Source organism: Eptesicus fuscus, chromosome 5 (assembly GCF_027574615.1).
Source record: "Eptesicus fuscus isolate TK198812 chromosome 5, DD_ASM_mEF_20220401, whole genome shotgun sequence".
Classification (NCBI taxonomy): domain Eukaryota; kingdom Metazoa; phylum Chordata; class Mammalia; order Chiroptera; family Vespertilionidae; genus Eptesicus; species Eptesicus fuscus.
In genome coordinates, this window is record NC_072477.1 from 62,445,344 (window position 1) to 62,473,164 (window position 27,821).

The window sequence follows — 27,821 nt, forward strand, 5'->3', positions numbered from 1 at the left end:
TTTCCTATTTGGTTCAGCCAAATAATGGAAAGACAAATGCTGATTTTCATTACAGGCATACAGTGAAAACCAAATTATTTTTTACATGTACTGTTAAAGACATGGTGAGTTGGTTGTAGAGTGGGAACTCTTGACTACATAAATACCTTTACCATCAAAAGTCTGTCAAGATTAAGACTGTTATGAAAATGGACCAGCTTTAGGCACACACAGCATTGGTGTAGAATTCACAGCAGTTAGCAAGGGCTATGGCACTGAACTCTTTATTTTCCCATGGACCGGAAAAAGAAGGAGCGTTGGTGCCATTCAGAGACGTACTGAAATGAAAAGCCAGAGAGATACATAGTGGGTCAGATTTTTAAGAAAATTCAACAAGACATATCAATAAGTTCTACCAAGCACCTGGGAGGGGGGGACAGGGGGAGACCTATAAATGGATCCAATTGCAATGACCAATTAAATAGGACAGAATTAAGTATATTTTCTCATTCGTGCCCAAGATAAGACCTGTATATAAGCATCTATTTCCACCCCCCCTACATACACCCCGCCCCCCCCCCTCCCCAGTCCCAGGCAACCACCACTCTACTCTGTTTCTATGAGTTTGGCTTAAAAAAATTTTTTTTTGATTCTACATATAAGTGATACCATGCAGTATTTGTCTTGGTCAATCTTATTTCACTTTGCTTAATGCTGTTACAAATACCAGGATTTCCTTCTTTTATAAGGATACATTTTCTGTATCCATTCATCTGTCAGTGGACACAGGTTGTTTTCATACCATGGCTACTGTGAATAATGCTGCAGTGAACATGGGAATACAGATAGTGATTTCATTTTCTTTGGATATATACCCAGAAATGAGATTGCTGGATCATGTGGTAGTTCCATTTTTAATTTATTCGGGAACCTTCATACAAGTAGGGGATTTTAATATTCCCATTTAGTAATGGATAGATCATACAGACAGAAAATCAACAATGAAACATTGGACTTAAATTATATGATATACCAGATAGACTACCATACATTTATAGAACAATCCGTCCAACACCAGAATGTACTGTACATTCTTCTCAAGTACACATGAAAATTATCTGATAGGTCAGATGCAAGGCAACAAAACAAGTCTTAATAAATTTAGGAAGATTGTATTACTATCTGTTTCTTGTAAGGCTGGTCTAGTGGTAATGAACTCCATCAGCTTTTGCTTGTCTGGAAAACACTATTTCTCCACTTCTGAAAGATAACTCTGCCTGATAAAGTATTCTTGATTGGCAGTTTTTTCTTTTGAATATATTATCCCGCTCCCTTCTGAACTACAAGGTTGCTGGTGAAAAATATGCAAATATTCTTATGAGGATTCCCTTGCACATAGTTAGTTATTTTTCTTTTGCTGATTTTAAATTCTCTTTGTTTTTAACTTTTAACAATTTAATTATGTGTCTCTGTGTAGGTCTCGTTAGTGTCCCGAATGGGGAGGTTTGCAGTCAGCACCTGAATGCAGGCTAATTAGAAGCTGGATCCTTAGATACCAGCTGGGAATGTATGCAGTCAGATTCTTTTCAGGGAGAAACTGGGAGATGGGCACTTGTGCCTGCTCCCTCTGTGCTGAACCTGGATGTATAGCTATTGGGGGTTGCTTCTGTGCTCATTTAAAAACTTCATCTTTGTTGGCTAGCTTTCCCACTGGAAATTGATTTCCAGAGCAAGCCCAGTTTACTACCAGAGATAGGCGATTTGGGGGCCTGTCCCTTAAGTGGCAGCCATAAAATTTGGGGCATTAGATGTGTGTACATGCTCCTTCCAGGGAGATACTGGAAAATTGGTTTTATTGTTGGAGGGAGAAAGTGGGCTCCAAGGAGGATCACAGTCATCCCATAGATACATGCTAATTAGAAGCTAGACACAGGGGACTCATGAATGCCAGCCACATTGGTTATCAGAGCCAGGTGATCTGGGGGCTTGTCCCTTGGGCAGCACCACAAAAACTGTGGCACTGTAAGTGTGTAAAACTCTTTCCAGAGAAATGCTGATGACCTGGTTTCATCATTGAAGCGAGCCCGAGGGAAAAGGTCAGGGAAGTGCCCATTGGCTTGTTTGGGTTCTAGGGAGGATTGCAGCGAGCACTTAGTTGCATGCTAATTAGAAGCGACAGTCCAGGCAGCAATTTAGAAAGTCTGCTGTGGAGCCCTTTCCTGGGAAAGACTGGGAGATGAGCAATTTTGCCTGTTCCCTCTGCACTGAGCCTCGGAGGATAGCCACAATGAATGCTCACCGCCTGTTAAGAACTGCTCTTGGTTTGCTATAGTTCTGGGAGACTCAGAAACCCAAGCCCCATATTATTTCAGAGCTGTTTGTGGCACCTGCCCCTCAGGTGGGAGCCTTAAAAGTTGGTGCCCTAGATGTGCAGTCCAAACCCTTCCCTCCTCTGGGAGAAGTTGAGTTGGGAGTTCCCTCAATTGTATGGTTCTGTGCCAGGGGTGGGGTTTATGGTAAGACTGTGTCTTAGCCTTTCCTACCCAATTCAATGTGGGTATTTTCTCAATTTCCCAATGTGTAGGAGTCACTCAGCTAGTTTCTGGTTCTCTCAAAGGGAATTATTATAAAGCTGTACATTCAGTGTAGCTTGGAGGAGGGAAATTCAGGAGCCTCCTCTATCGCCATCTTGGTCTGGAGTCACTCAAAACTTATTTAGTATAAACAAATTGGACAAAAACATGATCTCTTTTAGAATCTAGATGCTAATGACACTAAGTAAATGACTATAGACAAAAAGTCCATTGCAGCTTTGGAGGCAGAAATGAGCAGGAAAGAGTATTCTGTTAATTTTTCAGTGAAGTTCAATGGAAAGACAACTCACTGTTAAAAATTAGCAATTTTCACTTTATTCATTTACTTTAGATTGTGCTTACAATGAAATCCACTGGACTGCCACAAGAACATAGGAATCAAACAATGTCACTATCCTGTTTATCATTCATCTTTAATAGTACAATAAAGGGATTATTTTTCAAAGATTGTTGGTTGCCTACTCTGATGATAACCTCCAAACACAGGAGGGTAACATCTGTTTACTCAGCATAGTAACTTGTTAAGCAGCCAGCACCCAAACATCTGCATAAATAGTGAACAGATCAACTATTTTTTTTAAATATCTATTTTATTGATTTTTTACAGAGAGGAAGGGAGAGAGATAGAGAGCTAGAAACATCGACGAGAGAGAAACATAGATCAGCTGCCTCCTGCACGCCCCCCCACTGGGGATGTGCCCGCAACCCACGTACATGCCCTTGACTGGAATCGAACCCGGGACCCCTCAGTCTGCAGGCCGACGCTCATCCACTGAGCCAAACCAGTTTCGGCCAGATCAACTATTTAATGATAACTTCCAAATATATCTCCCACTCTGATTTCTCTCCTGAACCCCAGACCCCAACTGGCTTGCAAGTAGTGTCACATGGTGGTCCCACAGGTACCTCCAAGTCAACATACCCAACTGAATTAAGCTAAAGCATAATCTTTCCCCTTTATTCCCATTCCTGAAACTAGTCCTTCTCTCAGTGAACTAGTGTCATCCCTTTTAGGCCCACTTTCAAAAGCTACAAAGAAGACAATCACTTGAGGCTCCTTTCCCTTCCCTACCCCATCCTTCCCTCCTATCTAGTGATGACCAATCCCATTAATTCTCCTCGGTCTAGTGCATCTCATAACCACTTAGTATCAGCTGTCACCATTTAGTCGCTTAGACTATTATAGCAATGTGTTTATTGGTCTCCCAGACATCTAAATGGTTATAAGAATTATCTTTAAAAAACTCTTATCATGCCAATGTTCAGAATTCTGTAAGTCAAGATCTAAATACCTTAGCATTTCATACAAGGCCTTTTAAGGTATTTTAGCCTCATCTCCCAGAACTCTCTTCATTGTCTTCAGAACTCTCTTCACTCACCCATATATCACTACTGTACACATCTTTTATTTTGGCAGAACTAAACATTCTAGTTCCTCAAATCTTTCTGTGTGTCCTATAACTAGTTCTTTGAGCTTATATATGCTCCCTTTTTCCCCTCCTGGTTTCTTTTAGTATGTTTCTTTATCTTTGATCTTCTGTAGTTTGAAAATATGCCTAGGTGTAGTTTTTTGGCATTTATCCTGCTTTGTGTTCTCTGAGGTTCCTGGATCTTTGGCTTGATGTCTGACATTAATTTGGGAAAATTCTCAGTCATTATTATTTCAAATATTTTTTCTATTCCTTTCTTCTCAGTTGGTTGGAGCATCATCCTGTACACTGAAAGGTGGCAGGTTCAATTCCAGGTCATGGCTTATACCCAGATTGTGGGTTCATTCCCAGTCAGAGCACATATGGGAGGCAACCAATCGATGTTTCTCTCTCACATGGATGTTTCTCTCTTTCTCTCTGCCTTCCTCTCTGTAAAATCAATTTTAAAAAACATATCCTTGGTGAGGATTAAATAAAAAACCCCAACAGCCTGGCCAGTGTGACTCAGTAGGTTGAGGATCGTCCCATGCACCAGGAGGTTGCTGGTTCGATTTCCTGTCAGGGCACATGCCCAGGTTTTGGGCTTGATCCCCAGTAGGGGGCATGCAGGAGGCAGCTGATCAATGATTCTTTCTTATCATTGATGTTTCTATCTCTCTCTCCCTTTCCCTTCCTCTCTCTGAAATCAATTTAAAAAAACACACATATTTTTTAAAAAGCAGACATAGATACAGGGAGCATTTTGACAGATGGGACAAGGGTTGGGAGAATGGGTGAAAAAGGTAAAGGGATTAAGAAGTAAAAATTGGTAATTATAGAATAGTCACAAGAGTGTAAAGAACAGCATAGGGAATATAGACAATAATATAATAACTATGTATGGTGTCGGATGGGTACGAGATTTATCAGAATGATCACTTAGTAAGTTATATAATGTCTAATCAGTGGATTGTACAACTGAAAGTAATATAATTTTGCATGTCAACTGTAATTGAAAAATAAAAAATTGTTTAAGGAAAATAACTCATAGAAAACTAAGACTCAAATGGAGCACCTGATAAAGTGATTGTATTTGACCATACAGTTCTACTGTTCTACAGACCAACTTCTCAATAGCATATTTTTCATCATACATGTATCTATTCTAGGACACAGCAATTCTACTCCTGGTATTCATCCAAAATAAATAAAAACGTGTCAACAACAAAAACAGAGTCTCTGGTATGTTTTTAAATGGTTCCTTTTCCTCCTCACCCAGGGAGGGGGAAAGCGAACCATTTTGAAGTACACCAGAACTTCAACTCTGTTTTTTTTTTTTTTTTTTTAATTTACTGTGAGAACCTGATCTATTTCCTAGAGGTAAAACTCACAAAAGTGTGAGGGTGCCCCCTATGACTGTCATCCCCACCCCCGCCCAAGTTTTTAACATTCAGACTTGTCCTCACTATGCCTCCAGCAATTACAGTTTCAGGTTTTCCTTCTCCTGCATGGGTTTCTGCAGCAGTTTCCACTCATGAGTCTCTGCTCCAATAACTGTGACTACCTGTATTCACCTGTCTCTCCAATCTTGGGGGCAGTGATTTGCTGTGTGTCCTCACCTCTCTTATGAATCTAAGAAGAATAACTGATTTTTCAAATTGTTCAGTTTTTTACTTGTTTATCAGCTCCTTACATGAGAAAACAGAAAACTATTATATAATATCCCAGAAACTGGTAAACAAATTCATTTTATCTGAATGCATCATGACCAATTCAACTTGATCCTCTTTCAGTCATCATTACTGTCTGAAGAAGCCCATAAATTTTTAGCCACTTAGGACCATTGCCGAGCCTTCACCTACAACATTCTGGTCACAATAGGGAAACCACACTTCCTTTCTTCTTCCCCTGCCCTTTCCACTTCTCGGTATCCCACCAATATCAGTAAAATCTGTCACTTGTCCACACTAGAGATAATACATACTAGAGGTAAGAAGAGAAAAGAGCATAGATCTAGACCACCACAAATACCCATCTTCCTTCTTAAACACTCTATTCAGGATCCACATGATTACTCTCAAGACCCTGTTTCTCCCAGAAGATTCCTGAGTTGAGGATAGCATGTTAGAGGAGGAAGTTGGGATCCTGATGCTCACTCACCTCTGGAAGAGCTCTCTGCAGCACACATAGACCTCATAGGTTCTATTGGTGAAACTTGTGTTTAGGAAGGAGACACAGTCAGTTTCAGCTCCCCTGGGAACATAGAGGATTCCTGGGTAAAGGAGACAGAGATAGTAAGGGGAAGATTTTACACATGTTCCTGAAAGCTCTCAATAATTTGGGTGTAAATTGGAGAACATTGTAGATTAGGTGCCTTTTCTATGCATCTGTGAGATGGATGGTTAAATCAGCATTCTGAGAGAGATCGTATCAGTATCTAGGTATGTGATTTCTACCAAGAGACTAGCTGAGGTACATACCTGCCACACAGGCACTGATAAGGGATACACAGGCCCCTGTGAAGAGGGCACGGACTACAATCTTGGACATGTCACCCTTCCGGTGGGGTACCATTGATGCTGCAGACAAAACAAAATAATTTGATCTCTTCCCCACCAATCTGGTATTTCCCATGAGCCCCAATTAAAGAATGCAGAAGAACAAAACACAGCAGAGGAATAGCTTTTTTTTACTACTAACCACCAGAGGCTGGCCAGCAGTGCCCTAAGAAGTGTGTATATTCTTTAGTCCTGAGGGTTCACTAATTCAAACATTTCCCAGGTCAAGGAATGTGTGTCTGACCCTAACTTCAGTGGTTCCATGAACATTCCCAAGATGAATCTGGATCAAGGAAAGCTCCAGTTTGCTCCAGACAGGCACAGATGCCTGGTATTCACTAGTTGGACCAGAATGTGATGGACTGTTTTGAGCCAGAGGGATAAGGACGGCCACATTTGCCTAAACCTCAGTCACATGATACACATCCCACTGCTAGATGGCAATCTCACAATCAGACAGTAATCGCGGGCATCAGAATTAGAACAGCACAGACAAGCATTTAACAAAGGGGGAAAATAAACCAAAAGGAAATTGTTTCACCTTTAAATTGTTCAACCAGCAGCCAAATAAATCAATTTAATGACTCTTAATGATTCTAAATGGATGCATTTAGCTGTATTTCTTCTTACACTTTATTTCTAACTTGGATCTTCCAAACTCTTGGAATTTGCTATCCCTGACCTCAAGGACAACTCCACTTTCCTCATACTTTTTCACCCAACCATCACCCACAATCTAAATGTATCTGTGTCTGCTTCAAATACTCACTCCTCCCCCACCTAGTGATTTATAGCTTTTAATCCCACACTTGACACCAGTGGTTCTTACTGTCTATCTGCCCTATGTGTCTGATGATTTTATTTGTCTTTTGATTCCTTGTGCAACTCCTACATCTATGAAGACAACTGGTGAGCCGCCTAATTTCAGAAAGTGCCTTTGGTACTGAATAAAAAACAATGGATATATATGCACAATACCCATTTAATGGCAATATAAAAATATCATGATAATTTTCCTCAAAGGGAAAATAAAAGTAAAATAAGTCTTTTGAGCCTCCAATTGAATGGAAAAAGAGTAACAGAAATTGAGATTGTAAATCTAACCTGGGCCTCATGCATAGCCAGGCACATGGTTACCTTAACTCCAAATTATCTGTGCCCATCAGGGCCCATTTCACACCAGCTTCTCTGTCTGGTCTCAACTTGTACTGAAGCACCAGACTGCCTACTACAGAAGCTGGGGTCTGTCTGGCTTACTGGGTAGCTGGGAAAATGAAATAACTCACTCAGGCCTCCCAGTGTGATTCCTATGGAACTAAGATTGGCAAATCCACAGAGTGAAAATGTTGTAATGGTTTCAGCTCTCACCTAGGAAAAACACATGCAAATAAGTAAATAAATTCAGTCCCATATATGTAGTCATATAATCATGATAGAAGTTCCAAAGATCATAGAACCCCCAATCTTTTCCACATTACCCTAAAGAATATGGAAAAGATGCTCAGAAAATAATCACTTCCTGAGTTATTACAGGAATAATGTTATGGCAACCACAATGGGCCTCTTTGCCCAGCACTCTTCTTGTTCAAGTCCATGAGTATGGAGAAGGCCTAAGAATGAGGATGATTGAGATAGAGGGAGAGAGAAAAGGAGATCAATTTATAGCATTTAAACTTATACATGAAGAAGGGGACCTTAGACCATCAAAAATAGTGTCCACCCTGAACTTCCCCAACTGTAAATTACATTATAGACAGAAGTTGGGTCAGAGTGCGGGGGAGGAATAGCACACAGACCTCAGGGGCCTGGAGCTAAGCATATTGTTATGCTTGCTTTGTGGTTTAGGCCTGGGACACTGGAAAGGGATCCATGGGTGTGAAACAAATTTGTGTAACACTTTCTGTCTGCCCACAAATGATTTATGCTCTTCTGAAGTGCCACCTACAGAAATCCATTGTTTCTCGCCCCCGATCCACTCTTCCATTCCAGAGAGACGTTTGTTCTTGTATTGAGACAGTTGCTGATAGGCCACAAACTCATTTGTGAAGAACTTGATCCCCACCATCTCGGCCACCATTGGACAATCTGCCCACTCTACACCCATCATAAAAACCATAGGCCTTAGGATATAGGAGCAAATCACCTAGGTGAAAAGAAAGAACAAGTAACAAGGTCAGGACCCAAGGACTTTCTCTGGAGCCTTAAGTTAGTCTCCTCCACCCTTCTATCCATGCTCTCTTTTAGCTCACTGTGGGTCAGGAGAGCACTCACAGTTCAAGGACCACTTAAATACAGCACAACAAATGGAACTCTTTACCTGGAAAGTGAGCCCCTGTATGTCTACCAATTCCCCTAGCCAGGAAAGGGCAGCATTGACGAAGGCCAACACGGCCAAAAAGGCAATCAGGTTGGCTGCTACATTAGTGGCAAGGCCTATGGCATCTGTGGCTCCATTGCTGGCAGCTTCCAGGATATTTGTCTCCTTTCTGTGGTTATTGGGCATAGAAGAAGAATATGGTGTCTGGATTAGTCTCAGCCTCTCACAGAAGAGAAATCCCACTTTTCCTGCGGTGCAGGAGTGCAGGAGAAAGGTGCAAGACCAGCTTAAGAGGTGATGGGGTTCCTTAGTGACTCTTGTGGTGGAAATTATACTGAAGCACTATCAGATTTAATTACCATGAAATTGCACTGACACCTAGGACAGAGGATACTGGTCTGCAGAAGACAGAGGCAGATGGAGGGTTAAACAAATAAAATCTACATGATCAGCTAGAGGTAGAGGTAGACAAGAGAGGATATGGAATCAGATTATTCCTTCTCCAGGAGACGTGAAGCCTCTGCCACCACAGCACTACTCCTGACTCTGCACTGACCTCAGCGTCTCCCAAATTATATGCCTCATTGGACTCACCCACGGGGCAATTTTACCCCCTCCTTATTCTTGAACTTGGATTCCTCCACTTCTGGATATACCAACTTTGACAAGGCAAGGGCAGACGGGGCAGCCATCACAGACGCAGAAATCAAGGATGACGCTTCAATCTGTAAGGCCAGACATAGGAATCAGAGTCTGCAGAACCCAAACGTGGGTTCACCCAGGAGTGATCAAAAAGATTATGCCTACCCCAAAGGATATGAAGGCTCCCAACACAGTGCCTGAAATGGTGGCAAACCCTCCAGTCATCACTGCATGGATTTCAGAGAGTGTCATGTCTGCAAGGTATGGACGGATGAGCAGAGGTGCCTCTGTCTGTGAACAGGAGAAGCGAGTCAGATTCAAGAGGATGTGACTCTCCACCCCAGAGTGCCCACCCGGCCCAGGGACACATCCCTCTAGTGTGAGTGCCCTTCCAGGACAGAGCTCTGCTTTTAGGCCCTCCCAGCATCTGCCTCACTCTCTCTGGCACCTAATCATATCCTGGCTGGTATTGTTATCATTGATTTTCATACATGTTTGTCTTATTTATGTAAATTCTAAAATGCTATGGAAGGGGAATGGTATATTTTTTTCTCCATGTCTAAAATCAGCTACAGTAAGTCCTCAATGTTGTTAAGTTCTGTGTCTGTATAATGAAATCAACTTTACCATAGACTAATTGATATAAACAAGAGTTAAGTTCCTATGGCATCTCATCAACTTTATATTGAAATAAAATTAAATGAAATACTTTTTGTCCATACATTATTTGAGGACCTGAAGTACTTAATGAATGACCTTATGAAATACAGTGTATTTCCTGAGTACATATTAGTAGCTTTAAAAGTACTTGTTAAATTAATTGCAAATATATTATTAAAGCCCATTGTTGATGAAAGAATCAAAAGAAATGTTTGAAAATGTAATGAAATTATAAAGACCCAATTCTAAACTGTATTTAGCATCAACCTAAGGTAATGTTATTTATCATTTAATGAGTGACAATCAATGTGCCTAGTGCTGTACTAGATGCCAGGGATATTAATAGAAATAAGGAAAAGTTCCTACTCTTGGAGCTTATAGTCTAGGACAGAAAACTAAGCCGATTATGGATAATTTCAGTAAAATGTGGAGTGCTAAGGTGGAAGCATGCAGAAGTACTCTGAAAACATTTCAGAAACAGTTAATCAGCCAAGGGCCTTGAGAGAGAAAGACCTCAATACTAACTCCTTGTCAATTTGACAAGCCATTGTCATTGTCCCTAACATTGAGTTAATCAGCCAATAGCATATTTTGAGCACCTATTCCGTATCAATGTATCAAACAGTGTATTATGGGGAAGAGCCTTGGTGTGAGCTCTGAGCAAGGCAAATTATTGCTTCCTCAGAAACCCTGGAAAACAAGGATCACAGGGAGAAACTAAAACCATAGAGCACACTGAAGGCGGTGAGATTTGGACCAGGATGTTTCCCTATATTCCTGTGTAAGAAGTTGGGTCAGTGGTTAAGGATGTCCAAACTAAGTACACCCAGGTAAGTAGTTGTATTACAGATGAAGGGTAAAAGCAGTAAGCTGAGTTTCCTTTGAACTTCTGAGTTTTCTTTCATCAGTGATTAACTGCCCATACATCTCATTTATTTGACTTTTCAGAAGGAAAACACACTTTTCTCAACCTGTTTTCAGCCACATCATGTATTCCCCAGGAAAAAAATGATCAGAAGGCCTCAGAGTACTTACCATACCCACAAAGATGTTTCCTGCCACAGCTAGGGTCTCTGTGGCGGTGGTGCCCATGGTAATTTGTAAAAACCAGGCAACCTAAAGGGATACAAAGACCTAAACCATTAACATTAGTGGAAATCTTAGAGAGTATCTAGCAAGCTTCTCCCCAACCCCATTCCCTTCTCCATTTACTGGTAAGGAAACTAAAGCCTAGAGAAGTGGAGTAATAAGCCCAAGGCCACAAAGCAAATTACCAGAACTCAGGACTCTTGGCTTCCAGACTAGTAGATTAAAACTCAGTATGAGTCCAGCCCATTTTCTCTTCCTGCTCTGCTCCTCGGCCTACCCAGAGCCTGGGTCTGACCATCCTATATCAGGCATGCTTGAGTTTGCCTTTTCTCACTGGTTCTAACATCTAGATCCTACATGTGAGCATTTTTCCTAAGTGAGTGTCATGTTCATGCTTCTTGACAGATCACAAGATGAAAGCCCCCCTCCTGAGTGGTGTAGGAGAATGACTCACCTTCTGAACTAGCCACTGCACAAGGCCCAGGTAGTAGAGAATGGACATCACACATCCAAAGTAAATGATGATTGGTAAGGCCTATAATGAGAATGACGGGCTACTAATGAGATATTACAACAGACCTCCCCCCCCCCCCCCCCCCGCCATCCATGGTTTCACTATCTGTGGTCACCCACCGTCAACCATGGTCAGAAAATATGTTATGGAAAATTTAAGAAGTAAACAATTCATAGGTTTTAAATTGTGCGCCATTATGAGTATCATGATAGAATCTCGTACTGTCCTGATCTGTCCTGACTGGGACGTGAATCATCCCTTTATCTAGTGTATACACTGTTTACACTAGCCACCAGCCCATTAGTCACTTAGTAGCTGTCTAGGTTATCAGATCCACTGTCACAGTATCTCAGTGCTTGTGTTCAAGTAACCCTTATTTTATTTAATGGCCCCAAAGCACAAGAGTAGTGATGCTGGTAATTCATAAAGTGCTTCCTTTAAGAGAAAAAGTAAAAGTTCTCAGTAAGAAAAGAAAAAAAATCATATGGTAAGGTTGCTAAGATCTATGGTAAGAATGAATTTTCTATCTGTGAAATTGCCTAATTTATAAGTTAAACTTTATCAAAGGTATGTCTGTATAGGGGGAAAAAACAATATTTATAGGGTTTGGTAATATCTGGTTTCAGGCACCCACTGGGGGTTGGGGGGAATCTTGGAATGTATCCCTCACAGGTAAGGGGGACTACTGTACAAATGTGCTCATGTATGCCATAGATGGACTGTTTCAGGCCTCTAAATTAACTCTCAGTCTTCCAAGAGCAGCTGACACAGTATAGATACTCAGTGGATATTTTTTTAACACAAGCTAGTTTAGGAATAAATTTTAAATATATTATATCTATTATCCCATTAGTACCAAGCCACAAGGAGCCTTCCTCCCCCACTCCTATTTTATTCCATTTTCAGTATGGTAATGATCAAAGGGCAGGAGATTGATGCTGTTCCTTCTACTGATGGGGTCAGATCCTCTTCTTAGGGTCAAATTGGTATGTAGACTGGCTGATCTCTTGGGCACACATTTTTATCCTCTGCTTTACATCTCTCCCCACACACGGACCCTCATCCCTGCCTACAAAACAGATAATGACCTGAAAAGCAAAGACATCCTTGACCAGCGTATCCCCAAAGACAAAACTGGAGCCAGCCACTGTGTAGCCCAGGAAAATCTGAAAGAAAAGAGAGAGAGAGAGAGTGAACAAGAGTGAAGCCAGGTAGGACACAGAGGAACATTCGATCAGATTCAGGCATGATTAGGTCTTACTTATGTTACTGAATGTATCTCTCACAGTTCTTTATTCATATGATTAATTGTACCCTAGTATACTCTTTCCTTTCCCACCAGATCTCCCACCACCATAATTAACAAGATGTAGTGCAATCTCTGCATGTCCCCCCACTCCCCACTCAAATCTCCTTTCTCTCAGGTTCTGAAAGAGCAGAGCCCTCACATTTAATTTTTCATACCTGAATCTGGTCTCCCAGCCATTGAAATGCATTAAATCCAGGATCAGTTCTGATGACCAAGATCCCAAAGACAAATTGAAGACCCAGGCCCCAAAGCACCGTTCTCCAGGACACCTGTGACCAATAAGAACTCAGGTTATTCCTATGTGAGTTCTTAACCCTACTTGTCCAAGTTTTAAACATGTATTCATGGTACTCTGGATGAAACCAAGCAAGGATGTTAACAGGAAATCTAGGGTAAGATGGAGTAGGGAGCAGGGGGAAACAGAGCGGGATAATATTTAAAGAGCCACATATGTCCATATGGTTTTTAAAACTGTATCTACAGGTTAGATGACACACATGCATACATACATATCCTATATAATAATCCTATATAATAAAAGGCTAATATACAAATAGACTGAATGGCAGAACAACTGATCGCTTTGATGTGCAGGAGCTGCCCCCTGGGGTTCAATGCACTCCCACAAGGGGAGTGCCACTCAGCCACAAGCCAGGCTCAAGGCTGGCGAGTGCAGGGCGGTGGTGGGAGCCTCTCCCGCCTCTGCAGCAGCGCTAAGGATGTCCAACTGAGGGCACAGGCCAGACTGAGGGATCCCTGCCCCCCCAGTGCACAAATTTTGTGCACCTGGCCTCTAGTATACAAATAAAAGCATCATAACCAATACTTTAATATTTCTATGTGCAATGCAAGTCGATTCTTTATTGTATTCTCTTTTCTTTCTTTCCTTTTTTTTTTTTTTTTTTGGTTCTTTCTTTAACACTGGCTTAGATCCACTAATTTGATATCAAGGAAATAAGTGGTCTACAGCCTCTGAGAACTTTAAAGCTTGTCTTAGGAGCAAAATCATAAAAAAAAAAACAAAACAACAAATTCCGGAGATTCTAAAGAGCTTAGTTCTATGTCTTTGTAATCAATACTTGACACATGTACTTTGTAATCAGTAACACACAGCCGTTGGCCCACCCTGAATACCCCAAACTCACTGCACTGTGGTGTTTGGAGCAGGCAAAGAGGATGAGGATGAACATGCAGATTCCTGCAAAGGACATCAGCTGCTCTGGCCTTTGCGCTGTGTCTAGAGCTAGCCACAGGATGAGGCCAACCAAGGCGACTCCAGCGAACACCCTAAAGAAGGAATGCCAATACCATGTCATCAACTCAGTGAATGAATAACAAATAATTAACCTTACCTCTAAAAAAACAGAAGTTTACCCCAAGGGTAAATGAAATAACTCAATAGATTAGACACAGAGACATCTCTTGAGAATCATTCATCTGGCAGTTTGCTAGCGAGCAGCTCTCTCTCCAATCCTTGTACTCACAGAATGAGGCTGAAGGAGTCCAACCTGAGGATGCAACTCACATGAGTTCCTTTCCTCAAGCTTCCATATCAGTAAGATGTGATATAAAGACTCATTCTTTAAGCTTTTACTAATGAAAAACCAAAGTATTTTAAAAAGAAATAAAAGTATGCATGGTCCTCCCCATGAATCTTCAGACAAGAGTAAAGGCTAAGCCACAAACCAACCCCTATGGTCTTATGGTCCCTTGATGTACCAAACATGCTGGATCAATACACAGACAGGTTCCCTCACATCTGAGTGTTGGTGTCATTTCAGTTCCAGGGTAAAGAATTAGAAGGGAGAGCACATATGAAAAGAAAGCAAAACAAAAAGAGTACTTTGTCCATTCAGATGGCTCAGGAACAACAAGGATAACAAGGCAGGGTTGAATTGTGGAGCTGTTCTTACTGTGAATTCTTCTCACTTAAAGTGAATAAAATCTGGCTTCTAGAATCTATCCTGCTAATGAATAGTGTCATTTTAGCTTTGTCTCCTCAGTGTCAAATAAATCAATAATCCAAAATTTAGGTTGTAGTGTGGTGTGTTTCTCCAAATAATTGCTGTTGCAAACATTCTTAACATCCGTTCTCTGTGTGGAGAATAGGCAGAAAACAGGAACTCTCTATAGAGTCTAAAAGTTATTCTGTCACTCCAGGCCTGTGTTCAAAGAACGTGTGTATGCTATATAGTTAGTTAGATGACTATAGCTAACTATGGCTGCTATAAAATTCAGTTCAGTATTTACTGAACAGTAAGTTTGCCAGTTAAGCTCTAAGGAACTGTAAAAGACACTGGTGGGGTGGGAGAAGTCTAGGGGACTAGAAGAAAAAATGCATAAAAAGTATCAGGAAATTAAGGGAGACACATATGAGCACCAAATCAATTTGGTAGCTTAACGCAGCTATAAGCCTCTTGGTTTTGATTACTTCATTGCAGAAAAGTATGGTTTTCCTTATTTCTGTCATGAACTCTGACAATAAACAGATGGAAACTCTTCTCTGAAACTTAACCCTTCCTGCCCCCTAGCAATGTTGATACACGAGGCTACAAGAAACTGGACGGAAGTCCAGTGCTCAGAGGCCTGTTGCTATTTGCTCCCTGAGCATTGATTTTGAAAAGTATAGGTGAGGGGCTGAGAGACGACAGTTCAGGAACTGTCAAAGAAAGGGGGACACGTTTGAGCGACCAGGGATATTGAGATTCTTAACTCACCATTTCATCCAAAGCTTCAGGCAGGAGTTTTCAAAGGGCTTCAGACATCTTGTTAATGTTTTACCAAACAAGCTTTTCAGAGCCCGGTGAACCAGGACCAGGAGCACCAAGCAGGTGAGGACGAACAAGGCCAGTGCCCTCTGGAAATCCAAGATGCAGGCTGCCAGGAAGTAGGCAGCATAAGCTAAAGGGAGAAGGGGCAGAGTAAGGACCAACAAGTCAGAGCTCCCCAGGGGCAAATGAAGCTCTAGTCATGAATGTCTGGGACTTAAAGCAAGAAAAACCCTCCAGCCTCAAACCAAGCTGCAGTTCTCAAGGCCAGGCTGGATGATGGCTGGTTTCTTCTTGAGGATACCCAGGGAGAGTCCAACTTAGTTTGAATACTGCATGTTTTCAGTCATCTTTCATTAACTCCCTTGAATTTACTCTGATATCCTTTTTCAGAGTAAATTTGGAGTGCATTTGATCAACATCCACCATTAAACATTCCAAAAGTCATCTTTTCTAAAGCTTTTAACCTTTCCTCTTGAGCAAAACCATATAAACACTAGGAAGAATATCAGGTCCTCAAAATATGTCTTTCATTATAACATTGATAAGATGCCATAGGAACTTAACTCTTGTTTATATCAATTAGCCTCTGGTAAAATTGGTTCATTATACATCACTCCACTGAAAGTGACAGAACCCATTGACAATGTTAAGTGAGGACTTACTATACAGTCCTCATCCCATAGCTCCTTGACTGACCCCCAAATATAATTTTTGTTCTCATCATCCCAGCTGCCTCTAATATTGACATCAAAATCCCATACATCACTGACAATATATATTAGAGGTTTGCTGTTTTAAAAAATATTTTAGCCCTAGCCGGTTTGGCTCAGTGGATAGAGTGTCGGCCTGCAGACTGAAGGGTCCCAGGTTCAATTCTGGTCAAGGACATGTACCTTGGTTGCGGGCACATCCCCAGTTGGGGGTGTGCAGGAGGCAGCTGATCGATGTTTCTCTCTCATTGATGTTCCGGTTTGGCTCAGTGGATAGAGCGTCGGCCTGCAGACTGAAGGGTCCCAGGTTCAATTCTGGTCAAGGACATGTACCTTGGTTGCGGGCACATCCCCAGTTGGGGGTGTGCAGGAGGCAGCTGATCGATGTTTCTCTCTCATTGATGTTTCTAACTTTCTATCCCTTTCCCTTCCTCTCTGTAAAAAAATCAATAAAATATATTTTAAAATATTTTATATCATTGATCTTACTAGCAAATAAGTAATGTATACTACAGGTTTCTCTTGTAAAGACTATAAAGACCATGCCCTACATTGAATCAAGACACTAAAACAGACACACGCCCAGATTCTCTAAAATATTTAAGTCTATCAAATAATTTTGAAAAATAGTTTATGCTCAGATTTTACTTATTCCTAGAAGTGCAACTCAATAAATATAGTTCAGATTATTTACTTATAAATAATTCAGATCTATATATCAAATAAAAAAGATCAGTTTGTGAATAAAGTTTTATCCCATTTAGAAACATCTTGACTCAAGGTCACATTCCTAAAATGATTGTGTCTCTCGCTTACAGGAATTCTCAACACCTCACCCAAACAGAACAGGCCCAGCAGGATCTTCTTGAACAGGCTGACATGTGTTTTGCAGAAACTTCTTGCCCTGGTGAAAGGTTGTAGAAGTCTCCTCCTGATGAAAACCCAAAAATTAAGATACGAAAGTTACTCCATCCCATTTGTATCAATTCCAGACCTTAGATGACCTGGCCCGAGGAAGAATTTTCTCTTCTCCATGAGGAAATGATTCAGCCCGGGGGACATTAGGTAGTGTCCCGGCAATGCCCCAAGGCCACATCGCAATGGGCAGTAGGTCAGAATAACCCTACCCAACCCAGACTGGCAATATCTCAGTAATCTCCTACCACAGAGGTGGACACTCATATCAGGGAGAGACTCTTGGGACCTATTCCTTTCCTGTTCCCCAGGGATCAGGCATTGCTCAGTTTCCAGATTCAGAAAAGGGCCTTTTCTTCTGAGTGGCAGCTTCGACCATTCCTTTCTAAAAACCACACAAGCCCATAACTCTGAACAGCCAATCAGATGTGCATTGACAGACTGGAAGGAAAACACCAATAACCCCTGGGTGGGCAGGGACTGAGAGAAGATGCCCAACAGGGAGGACTATTCAAATTTGATTTAACATTTATATAGCCCTTTCTATATGCTGGGCTCTTTCTAAGAACTTTACCAACAGTAACTCATTGACTCCTCCTAAGAGTGTTTGAGGTGGTTACTATTATTATTTCTATTTACAGATGTGGAAACTGAAAAACAGAAGTTGGGTAACTTTCCCAAGGTCATGGAAGCTGTAAGGAGTAAAGACAGAACGTAAACTCAGGCAATCTGGCTTCAGAATCTGAGCTCCTCACCATCATCCTATGCTGTATTTTACCTAGATTCCAGGCTCGCCTATCTGACATTCCTCAGTATTCTCAGCACACTGCAGTCATTTGAGCAAAAAGCTCTAATTTCCAGCCCTAGCCAGTTTGAGTCAGTGGATAGAGTGTCAGCCGGCCTTCGGACTGAAGGTTCCCAGGTTTGATTCTGGTGATGTGTCTCTCTTACATCGATGTTTCTCTCTCTCAGTCTCTCCCCCTCCCTTCCACTCTTTCTAAAAATCAATGGAAAAATATCCTTCTCCGTTGCTGCCTTTCCCATCTAACACACTCATTCTTCATTATACAGCCTTCCTTTTCACTCCCCCCTCCTCCTCTGCTTCCTCCTTGCTTCCCTTTCTGCAGGGAGCCCAACCCTGGGTTAGCAGAATAGAATGTGTATTAGCAGATATAGATAATCTGAAAAAGGACAAAACAATCTTTATCACCACCTAACTGAATCAATTCAAGAAGATACCTTAGGATCTCAAGAACTCTGCTACTTTCCAGGATTAATAAAGAATGTAGTGAGTAAAAAGTATTGCTTAGAGGTGTCAGATACCCAAAGGACATCATTATCTTTGGAACGTCATTCACAAAACACATCAAGGAACGAACTTAATTTTAACTCTAGTCTTCCTATATGTGCCAGGTGTATTTGATTTGCTCCTCTAGATCCACTCTCCACCTTGCTCTGAGCCCAGGGAGTCTTACCCTGTGGACTACACCTATAGGCTCCCATGCCCTCTGGCTTACCTAGTTGGGTTCTACCAGAGGAACCCCGAAGAGGATCAGAGTGTAAGAAAAACTGAGGTCACATACTGAGGTCTTCTTTATCTGACTCTCTTAGGTCCTCTTACATATTGTCCCTTCGGGCCTAGGATAGTAAATGGTTCACTGCTGCTGGCCTCTGGTTCTTGCACTGTCCTTCCTTGTGGTTCCACTACATCTTACACACATCTTTGTAATGGTCTCTTTGTAAATAAACACTTTTCTAATTATCCTAACTTAAGTATTCCATTTGTTTCCTGTTGGTACTCAAACTGATACACTAGGTAAAGCTGATATAAAATTTACCCAGCCAAATGCCAGATCAGCAAGGCCACTGCAAAATAAGGGTGGGCATGCACTAGTCCAAGAGTGAATAAGTCACATGCCTGGAAAAGGTTTTTGCCATCACCTTGTAATCAGACTTGACCATTTCCTGGGAACTAAAGTTCAGTGGGTACTACCAGAAATCAATTAAGAACACGCATTTCTGCAAAACCCATTAACAACCTGATTCTAGAATATCAAGTTGGAACTGGACCTCTGGTTTAAAAAATTAAAATAAAAATAGAAAGGAAAGCCGTGAGGATTATCCAACTGAAAAGGGGAATCAATTGAGAAGCAGTGCACAGAAGCATGTGAGCAGGTGTTCATGATCCTGGCAACCTGCTTGGCCCAGGATCTTGCTAATACTACCAAGCTCTTTATTTACATAATGGTACCGTTTGAGGGTTAGTATTATGTTATATCAAGAAGCTGAATTTAGAAGTATTCTACCTGATAGATACTGAAATTCAATACCTTGCCCATAACTTGTTTGAAGTATGTACCCACTGTTAAGCTCTCCTGGTATGTACATGGGAGGCTTTCCAGATGTGGACTAACAATAACCCTCTCACTTATATGCTTACTGCCTGCAGCCTCAAGTGACAGAGCAAGAAAGAGTAGGTAAGGATGATAGGTCATGCTAGCTGAACATAACATTAGAGGTCAGGCCTAGCAGTAAGAGTGTGCATGCATTTTCCCAGTGATCCTATCCACAACATGAGGAAACTCTCCTAATTAAGGGAAATAAAATTATGGAAACTCCTAGGGTCTGGGTACTATCATTCTCAATTAGAGTAGAAAGCTTAGGACAGCTTTCTGAAAATCCATCTCCAGTTACTATTGACACCTGGGTGAATCTGCTGCTCTAGCTTGAAGAACTAAAAAGAAAGGAAATGAGTAAACCCAGAACCAAATGATGGTCTGAGTAAAGAGTGAGGGCCTCCAGGCAGAAGTGATCAGAATCTTTTTGAGGGCTTAAGGGATTTATTTAATGACTAGAGGCCCAGTGCATGAAAATTCATGCACTGGAGGGGGGGTCCCTCAGCCCGGCCTGCCTCCTCTCACAGTCCGGGAGCCCTCAGGGGCAGGAGTCAACCTGGCAATCAGGGGAAGGCGACACCCCATCACACCTCTGCTGCTGCCACTGCCGGCAGCGCAAGCCTTGGCTGGCCCTGGTTACCTGTGCGTCGGGACGGCCCTGGGCGGCTGGGGAGCCACCATCCGAGGCTTGCCTGTACCTCGGGCCAGCCCTGGGCAGCTGGGGGGCTGAGGGGACTGGGTGCCACCATCTTGTGGCTGTGGGCACCGCCATCTTTGAGGGCGTGGCAGCAATTAGCATATTCTCTCCTTATTGGCTGTGGGTGCCACCATCTTTGAGGGCAGGGCAGTCAATTAGCATATTCCCTCCTTATTGGCTGTGGGCACTGCCATCTTTTGCAACAGTGTGAGGGTCAATTAGCATATCCCCTCTTTATTAGATAGGATGATATGAAAAGAACTAGTCCATGGGTACTGTACTTGTACCACTTTGCCAGATTCAAAATTATGTACACAACTAGTTTCAAACTGGATGGGCAAGGAGAGCTGGGGGGTGTTGTACAGGGTTTGAGAAGTTATCAAAAGTGTCCAAGGGAGAATGGTGACTGAGTCTGAGAAACAAAAAGCTTATCAATAAGCCAAAGTGAAAAGCCAAATAGGAGTTGGAAAACCCAGGAAGGCAAGTGGGAAGCCAAAAACTTACATTGGAAGCAGACTCTGTGCACCTGGGGATTACCAGTTCTGAGACCCATCAGCCCAGGTAGAGTGAGGAGGGAACCTAAACCAGAACACAGCCAGGTGCTCAGTTGCTGAGTTGTGATGGATGTATCGTCTTGGAAAGAACTCTTCCTCCACACTGTATCCAAATCTCTGCTTGATGTGGCCATTTCAGATAACAGAAAACATCGATCTTCACACTAAGACAGGAAGGACCTATGTGATGGGATTTCTAACTTCAACCCACCCTGTTCTCTCCAAGTTAGAGGTAGCAGTGGTTCTGACAGACAGTGAAATCTTCCCAGGTAAAGTGTCCTCTCTCATTAGGGAGAGTCATGACTACCTTCAATGGCCTTTTGAGCCAGGCCCTTTAGTTCTGTTGTTAGCAGAAGTTTCTCCTGGTTTCTAATATATGGTTAAGGCCCATTATGGACTTCCTGTGCTAATACAGTTTGTCCCTATTTACACCTTTTAAAAAGATTTCAATAGGAATTTGAAGACAAAGGAGCTCTAGCTCATTCAGCTATTGATATCAGGTTCAGGCCCTAATGAGAAACAAAATAATGAGGAGTGAGGAGAAGCTCCCAGCAAGGATGCGCTGCCTAAAATTCTTCACTTGGGAATTGCACTGGCATGTAACATAGGCTGCAGGCACCCTTCCCAACCTCCCTCCTGGTAACTTGTATAGCTCACAGCCACCTACCTATGTTGCCATCCCCACCCATCCCTACCAGGCTTACCACCATCCTCCCAGGAAGTCAGAACAGTCGCTCTGATAGGGCAGCCAGAAGACACAGCAGACTTAGTAGGAGCAGTTTGAGAGCTAAGAGAAAAAGTGAAAAAGAGAAATGATCTTTAGGCAGGAGGAGAGGTCAATGATATTCAATGATAATAAAATCAAGCGGCATAGCAAATGAGAAGAAGATGCTAGATTCAGCAGTGAAGAGGTGACTGGTTCTGTGAGAGAGCAGTTTACAGGAGAGTGACTGGGTAAAAGCAGAATTGCAGGGGATTGAGTGAGTGTGAGCATATATGGACTACTTTTTTTTTTTAAAGTTTGTCTGTGAAGAAAAGAAAAACCAGATACTGTTTATTAAGCACCTTTTACCAGACCTCACCAATCATCCTCCCCCAAACCACAAGGTTAGTTAGATGTATGAGCAAGGGAACTGAGCCTGCCAGTAGGTGGCAGAGTTAGGATTTAAAATCCAGATCTTTCCATTACTCCATGTGGCTTCTACTTAGAGATGTAAGACTAGAATTTCAGAGGGATCATCCCAGAATTCAAAGCGTGTGATTGCTAAGAGAGCAGCAGAGAAGAAGCAGGTAACCATGCCTATGATTGCTGAAGAAGCTTTCACAAAGGAGAGGAGAGGTGAACTGATATGAGTTTGCTAAGTGGGTGTGTTGCAGGCAGTTAGAAGAGAAGGTTGGGGAATCTCCAGAAGAGGGAAAGCATACCTGAGTGAGCCTAGCATTTTGAAAAAACAGTTGATTTTCAGTCACTGGGAAGCAGGGAGTATGTAGATGGATGGTGGGAAGAAAGCTGGTAAAAAGGGACAGAAGCCAGGTCATATAGATTATATGCCATGGTTAGGAATTCAGGTATTATCTTGTAGAAAATGGAAAGCCATTGCAGAATGTAAGCAAGGGAATAATGTGAGCAGATGTGTGTTTTAGAAAGATCACTCTGGTGGCAGTGGGGCGGGAGATAGACTGGGGCTATAAAGGAAGTAACTGAGGGTACAGGGGGAGATTGATATGAGGGGTGAATGGCACAGATGTTTAGGAGAGAGGATTAATATCAAGTGGAGGAAAACTGGGATGATAATGAGGTTCCTGCCATGCATGCCTTAGTCATTCACCAAAATAGAGAATATAGGAGGAGGAACAGACCTAAGGAGAATCAGGCATGAGGAGGAAATGTGAGTTTATTCATCTTTGTGTGCCTAGAGCCCAACCTGGCACCCGAAGTAGTATGGAAACCTCAAACCTATGCTGATAGGAGCTTGGTTTCAATGTTTAATTTGAAGTATATATGTGACATCTAAGTGTTTATATGTTTGGCAAATGGTTAGATATATAGGGCTAAAGCTTAGAACAAAGGTACAGACTTCAGATGTGGTTTTATAAATCAAGACATTACATGTAGGAGTGAGAAGAGAAGAAAAGTGACTGGAAAACTAAAATAAAGAATATCCAGAAAGGCAGGAGAATGAGGAGGGTGTAGTATCATTGAAATCAAAACATTTGTTTCAAGGAAGGAAAGGGTTAGAAGGGTCATGCTGCAGAGATTTCCAAAGAAAGTGTGTGTACATTGAACTTGATAAGTAGGTTTTCATTGCTCATCTGAGTAAGAGAATTTCAGCTGACCAGTGGTAGTGAAAACTAGGTTATGTGGGACTGAGAAGTGAATGGACAGGTGAGAAAATGATGTTGCAAATAAATCCCACTTTTCCAAGAAACTTGGCCATGAAGGAAAAAGATAAGCTTGAGGTAAGGTTGAGTTGTTAGTTTGCTTATTATAAGAAGAAAAAACCTTGAGTACACTTATAGATTGAGGAAAGGTCTAACAGAGGAGTAACTGAAGATGTAGGGGAAAGAGGGCTCTGTAGAAGGGGATAGAGAAGGATGATAATGAAGTTGGCTTCTGACTTAGGGAGAGTAGGCCTTCTGATAAAGGAGGGGAAAAGATAAGGATTCATGCAGGTGCAGGTACATTTAAGTTGGAGCATATAGGAAGATAATTCAGTATTTAAGCAAAAATAGTAGTATGGAGTTTATAACATGTAGAAGTAAGATGTGTAAACATAAGCAATAATAGTATAAAGATTGGAAGGAGCCGAAACCGGTTTGGCTCAGTGGATGGAGCGTCGGCCTGCGGACTGGGGGGTCCCGGGTTCGATTCCGGTCGAGGGCATGTACCTTGGTTGTGGGCACATCCCCAGTAGAGGGTGTGCAGGAGGCAGCTGATCGATGTTTCTCTCTCATCGATGTTTCTAAATCTCTATCTCTCTCCCTTCCTCTCTGTAAAAAATCAATAAAATATTAAAAAAAAAAAAAAGATTGGAAGGAGAGATACAGAAGTATACTGTTATATGGTTCTTATACTTTACATGAAAGGATATAATATCACTTGAAGGTATACTTGATAAGTTGAAGGTATATTATAAACACTAAAGCAAGCACTAATATAACAACAAAAAAAGTTATAGCTAATAGACCATCAAAGGAGATAAAATGGAATCATTTAAAATATTAAATCAACCTAAAGAAAGGCATAGAAAAAAGAAAGGGCATAACAAGAGGAAAGGCATTAAAAATAAAATGGAAAGACATCTCATGTTTATGAGTCAGAATAATTAATATTATTAAAATGTGCATACTACCCAAAGCCATCTATGGATTCAACACAATCCCCATCAAAATACTAATGGCATTGTTCACAGAAATAGAAAAAAACTATTCTAATATTTGTGTGAAACCACAAAAGACCCCAAATAGCCAAAGCAGTCCTGAAAAAAAAAAAAAAAACAAAGCTGAAGATATCACACTTTTTTATTTCAAACTATAATACAAAGCTATAATAATAAAAACAGTATGACCTTTATATATAAAAGCCTAAGCAACCATTACAACTGGATGACTGGCCAGTAGCTATGATGCCCACTGACCACCAGGGGGCAGATGTTCAATGCAGGAGCTGCCTCTGGTGGTCAGTGCACTCCCACAGTCAACCTTCCGCAGCCGGCCAACCTCTCAGGGTCCCTCCCCCCTCCACCCCGGGTTGGCCCTGATCACCAGCCAGGCTGAGGGACCCCACCTGTGCGCAAATTCTTGCACCAGGCCTCTAGTATATCATAAAAAGACACATAGACCAATAGAACAGAATAGAGTGCTCAGAATTAAATTACCACATATACAGTCAACTAATATTCAGCAAGGGAGCCAAGAACACCCAATGGGAAAAAATAGTCTCATCAACAAATATGTAGGGAAAACTAGATAAATACATGCACAATAATGAAATTGACCTATCTGATACCACTCACAAAAATTAAATCGAAATGGATCCAAGATTTAAACATAAGTCCTGATACCATAAAACTTTTAGAAGAAAACGTAGGTGAAGAAGCTCCTTAACATTAATCTTGGTGATAATTTTCTGGATATGACCAAAAAAAGCACAAAAAAACAAAAGCAAAAAATCAACAAGTGGGACTACATCAAACTTAAAAGCTTCTTCATAGCAAAAGAAACAGAATGAAATAAAAGCAGCCTACAGAATGAGAGAACATTAATGCAAATCATATATTGCATAAGAGATTAATATCCAAAATATATGAAGAACTCATACAACTCAATAGCAAAAAGAAAAGAAAAGAAACAATCCAATTTAAAAATGGACAGGAGCTGAATAGACATTTTTCCAAAGAAGATATCCAATTGGTCAACAGGTACATGAAAAGATGCTCAACATCAGTAATCATCAGAAAAATGCAAATAAAAACCACAATGAGCTATAACCTCACACTTGTTTGAATGGCTGTCATCAAAAAGACAAGATATATAACTAGTGTTGGCAAGGATGTGGAGAAAAGGAAACCCTGTACACTGTTGGTGAGAACATAAATTGGTTCAATCTCTATGGAAAATAATATGGAGGTTCTTCAAAAAATTGAAAATAGATCTATCATATTATTCAGTAATTTCACTTCTGGGTATATACCCATAGGACCCACAGGAAATGAAAACAAAATATTAGAGAGATGTATGTGTTCCCATGTTTATTTCAGCCCATCAATGGGTGAATGGATAACGATGCAATATGAATATATAGGGTATCCCTAAAAAATGTATATACACTTTAACAGCTAATAGCTCAATTTTGAAAGTAAAATGTATTTTAATAAATGCTGCCTTTATAATTATTCAAAATGTGTGTGTATATTTTTGGGGACACCCTGTATATGTAAACATAGCTAAATTCAGAAAGAGTAATGGAAAGAAAGAGAAGCTAAAGTCAGTTTACATTGCAAGATCAGATTAAGGATTTCCTGAGGAACCAAGAACTGAAATAAAAGAGGATACAGATGGGTCTGAGTGTGTGTCCTGAAAATGGTTGACCTTTAATTACTATAACTTGTCAATTCTATTCTAAAAGTATATCTGGGATTTAGCTTTTCTAATCTATTCCCACATGTCCATGTTTTTTAATTGAGTTTTAGAGAGAGAGGAAGGGAAGGGAAGGGAAAGGAAGGGAAGGAGAGAGAGAGAGAAAGAACATTGCTATGACAGTGAAACATCTGACATGCCCCCTACCAGAAAAATAGCCCAAAACCAAGGTATGTGCCCTGACAGGAATGGAACTGGCGATCTTTCAGTGTATGGAATGACACCCAACCAACTGAGCCACACTGGCCAGAAGAAAATCTGTAACTGGCTGTGATCAATTAATTGTAGGCACCATTGCACTTGGACCAGCCATGTCCATGTTGATATATATCAATTTGTATACAAAAGTGACTTTCTGAAGAAGAAAGTAGAATTTAAAATTTTAAGCTTGATTTCTCTGTGAAGTCACTAAGTTAATTCTTAAAAATAAAGAAAAGAAAACAAACAAAAATAACTCTGTGTTTAGGATTATTACCTTTAGAAACTATTCAACAGCCTCTTCTAAGCTTCTCAACGTCTGACTTCTGCACTCTTTTATAAATATCCAGACCTTTTCCACAACATGCAACATGGCTTCCATCTGACCCACTTTATCCAAACAACTTTCTTAGACATTACTTCTAGGACCAAATCCATGAGCAAATTCAAAGATTTCTCTCACTCCTACTTCCCTGCCCCACTGCCTGTTCAGACAACATTGTGAACTGTGCCTTCATTCTTGGTACTTCCTTTCCTTTTGACTTTCAAGGCTCTACATTTTTACTTTCACTATTATCCCTCATGGTGGTCCTTCTCTGCCTTTTTTTCTCTTTCTGATTTTTCTTTCTTCCCATCCCCAAAATTGAGTATTCCAAAAGAGGTTTTTGTTTGTTTGTTTGTTTGTTTTCTCTTTCAATGATATGGGTAAATTAATTTCTAAGCCTCAATTTTCTAATTAATAAAAAAAAGGAGGGGGGAATTAAAATTAGTACCCACCTGTTGTTGTGAAAATTAAATTAATTGCATAAAGCATTCTGCACAATAGTGAGTACTCAATAAATGTTAGCTGTTACTATTCTCATCGTTGTTATTTTTGTTGTCAGTCCAACCAACTCCGATTATATATAGCACAGGTTTAGATACAAATAGTTGTGCATATGGTAACATCAGGTGGCTGTGAGTCTTATCGCCACAATAAGACCATGAGCTTCCTGAGTCCAGTGGCCACGATGAACCCACCCTCGCTCCTTAGGCCTTAACGAAACCAGTTCCAGAACACAGGTACCTGTGGTGAGTGGAAGGCCCCAGCCCATCCCGGAGGCTTTGTCCTTGCTCTTCAGTTCTCCTGGTTCCCTCAGGATTTAATCCTTCTTCCTGTCAGCACAGGTAGAGCTGGGGTCAGTCATAGGGCCCTGCCAGGGGTGATGGGGATTGTGAGCAACCAAAGACCCTACAGGAGGCTGCACAGCAGATCAGAAAGCTCTGCATCAACTAAACTGGTGGATTACCGTGAGCTCCAGCGCTGGGTTCCCTATGCCAGTCTCCATTGTGGACAAAGCAGTGGCCCCTTTTCCACTTGTTTTCTCCAT

The 27,821-nt window shown here is 41.3% G+C and overlaps 1 protein-coding gene across 3 annotated transcripts; it reads right to left on the bottom strand.

The window, feature by feature from the left end:
• SLC28A2 (solute carrier family 28 member 2) lies at positions 1-27,821 on the bottom strand. 3 transcript variants are annotated; one of them, XM_054715540.1, is made up of 17 exons: positions 27,741-27,821; positions 27,518-27,606; positions 17,389-17,480; positions 15,789-15,972; positions 14,217-14,358; positions 13,227-13,340; positions 12,851-12,928; positions 11,703-11,783; positions 11,195-11,275; positions 9,665-9,790; positions 9,452-9,582; positions 8,858-9,026; positions 8,486-8,683; positions 7,827-7,908; positions 6,463-6,561; positions 6,143-6,254; positions 1-317 (listed from the first exon to the last, which is right to left on the bottom strand). In XM_054715540.1, exons 1-17 carry the CDS (start codon positions 27,819-27,821, stop codon positions 200-202), a joined length of 1,977 nt encoding a protein of 658 aa, XP_054571515.1. In that variant the 3' UTR covers positions 1-199. The 3 variants fall into 3 exon arrangements, with proteins under 3 accessions (XP_054571515.1, XP_054571514.1, XP_054571516.1); XM_054715539.1 differs by having other exon boundaries at positions 27,512-27,606; XM_054715541.1 differs by having other exon boundaries at positions 17,389-17,483; positions 27,741-27,779.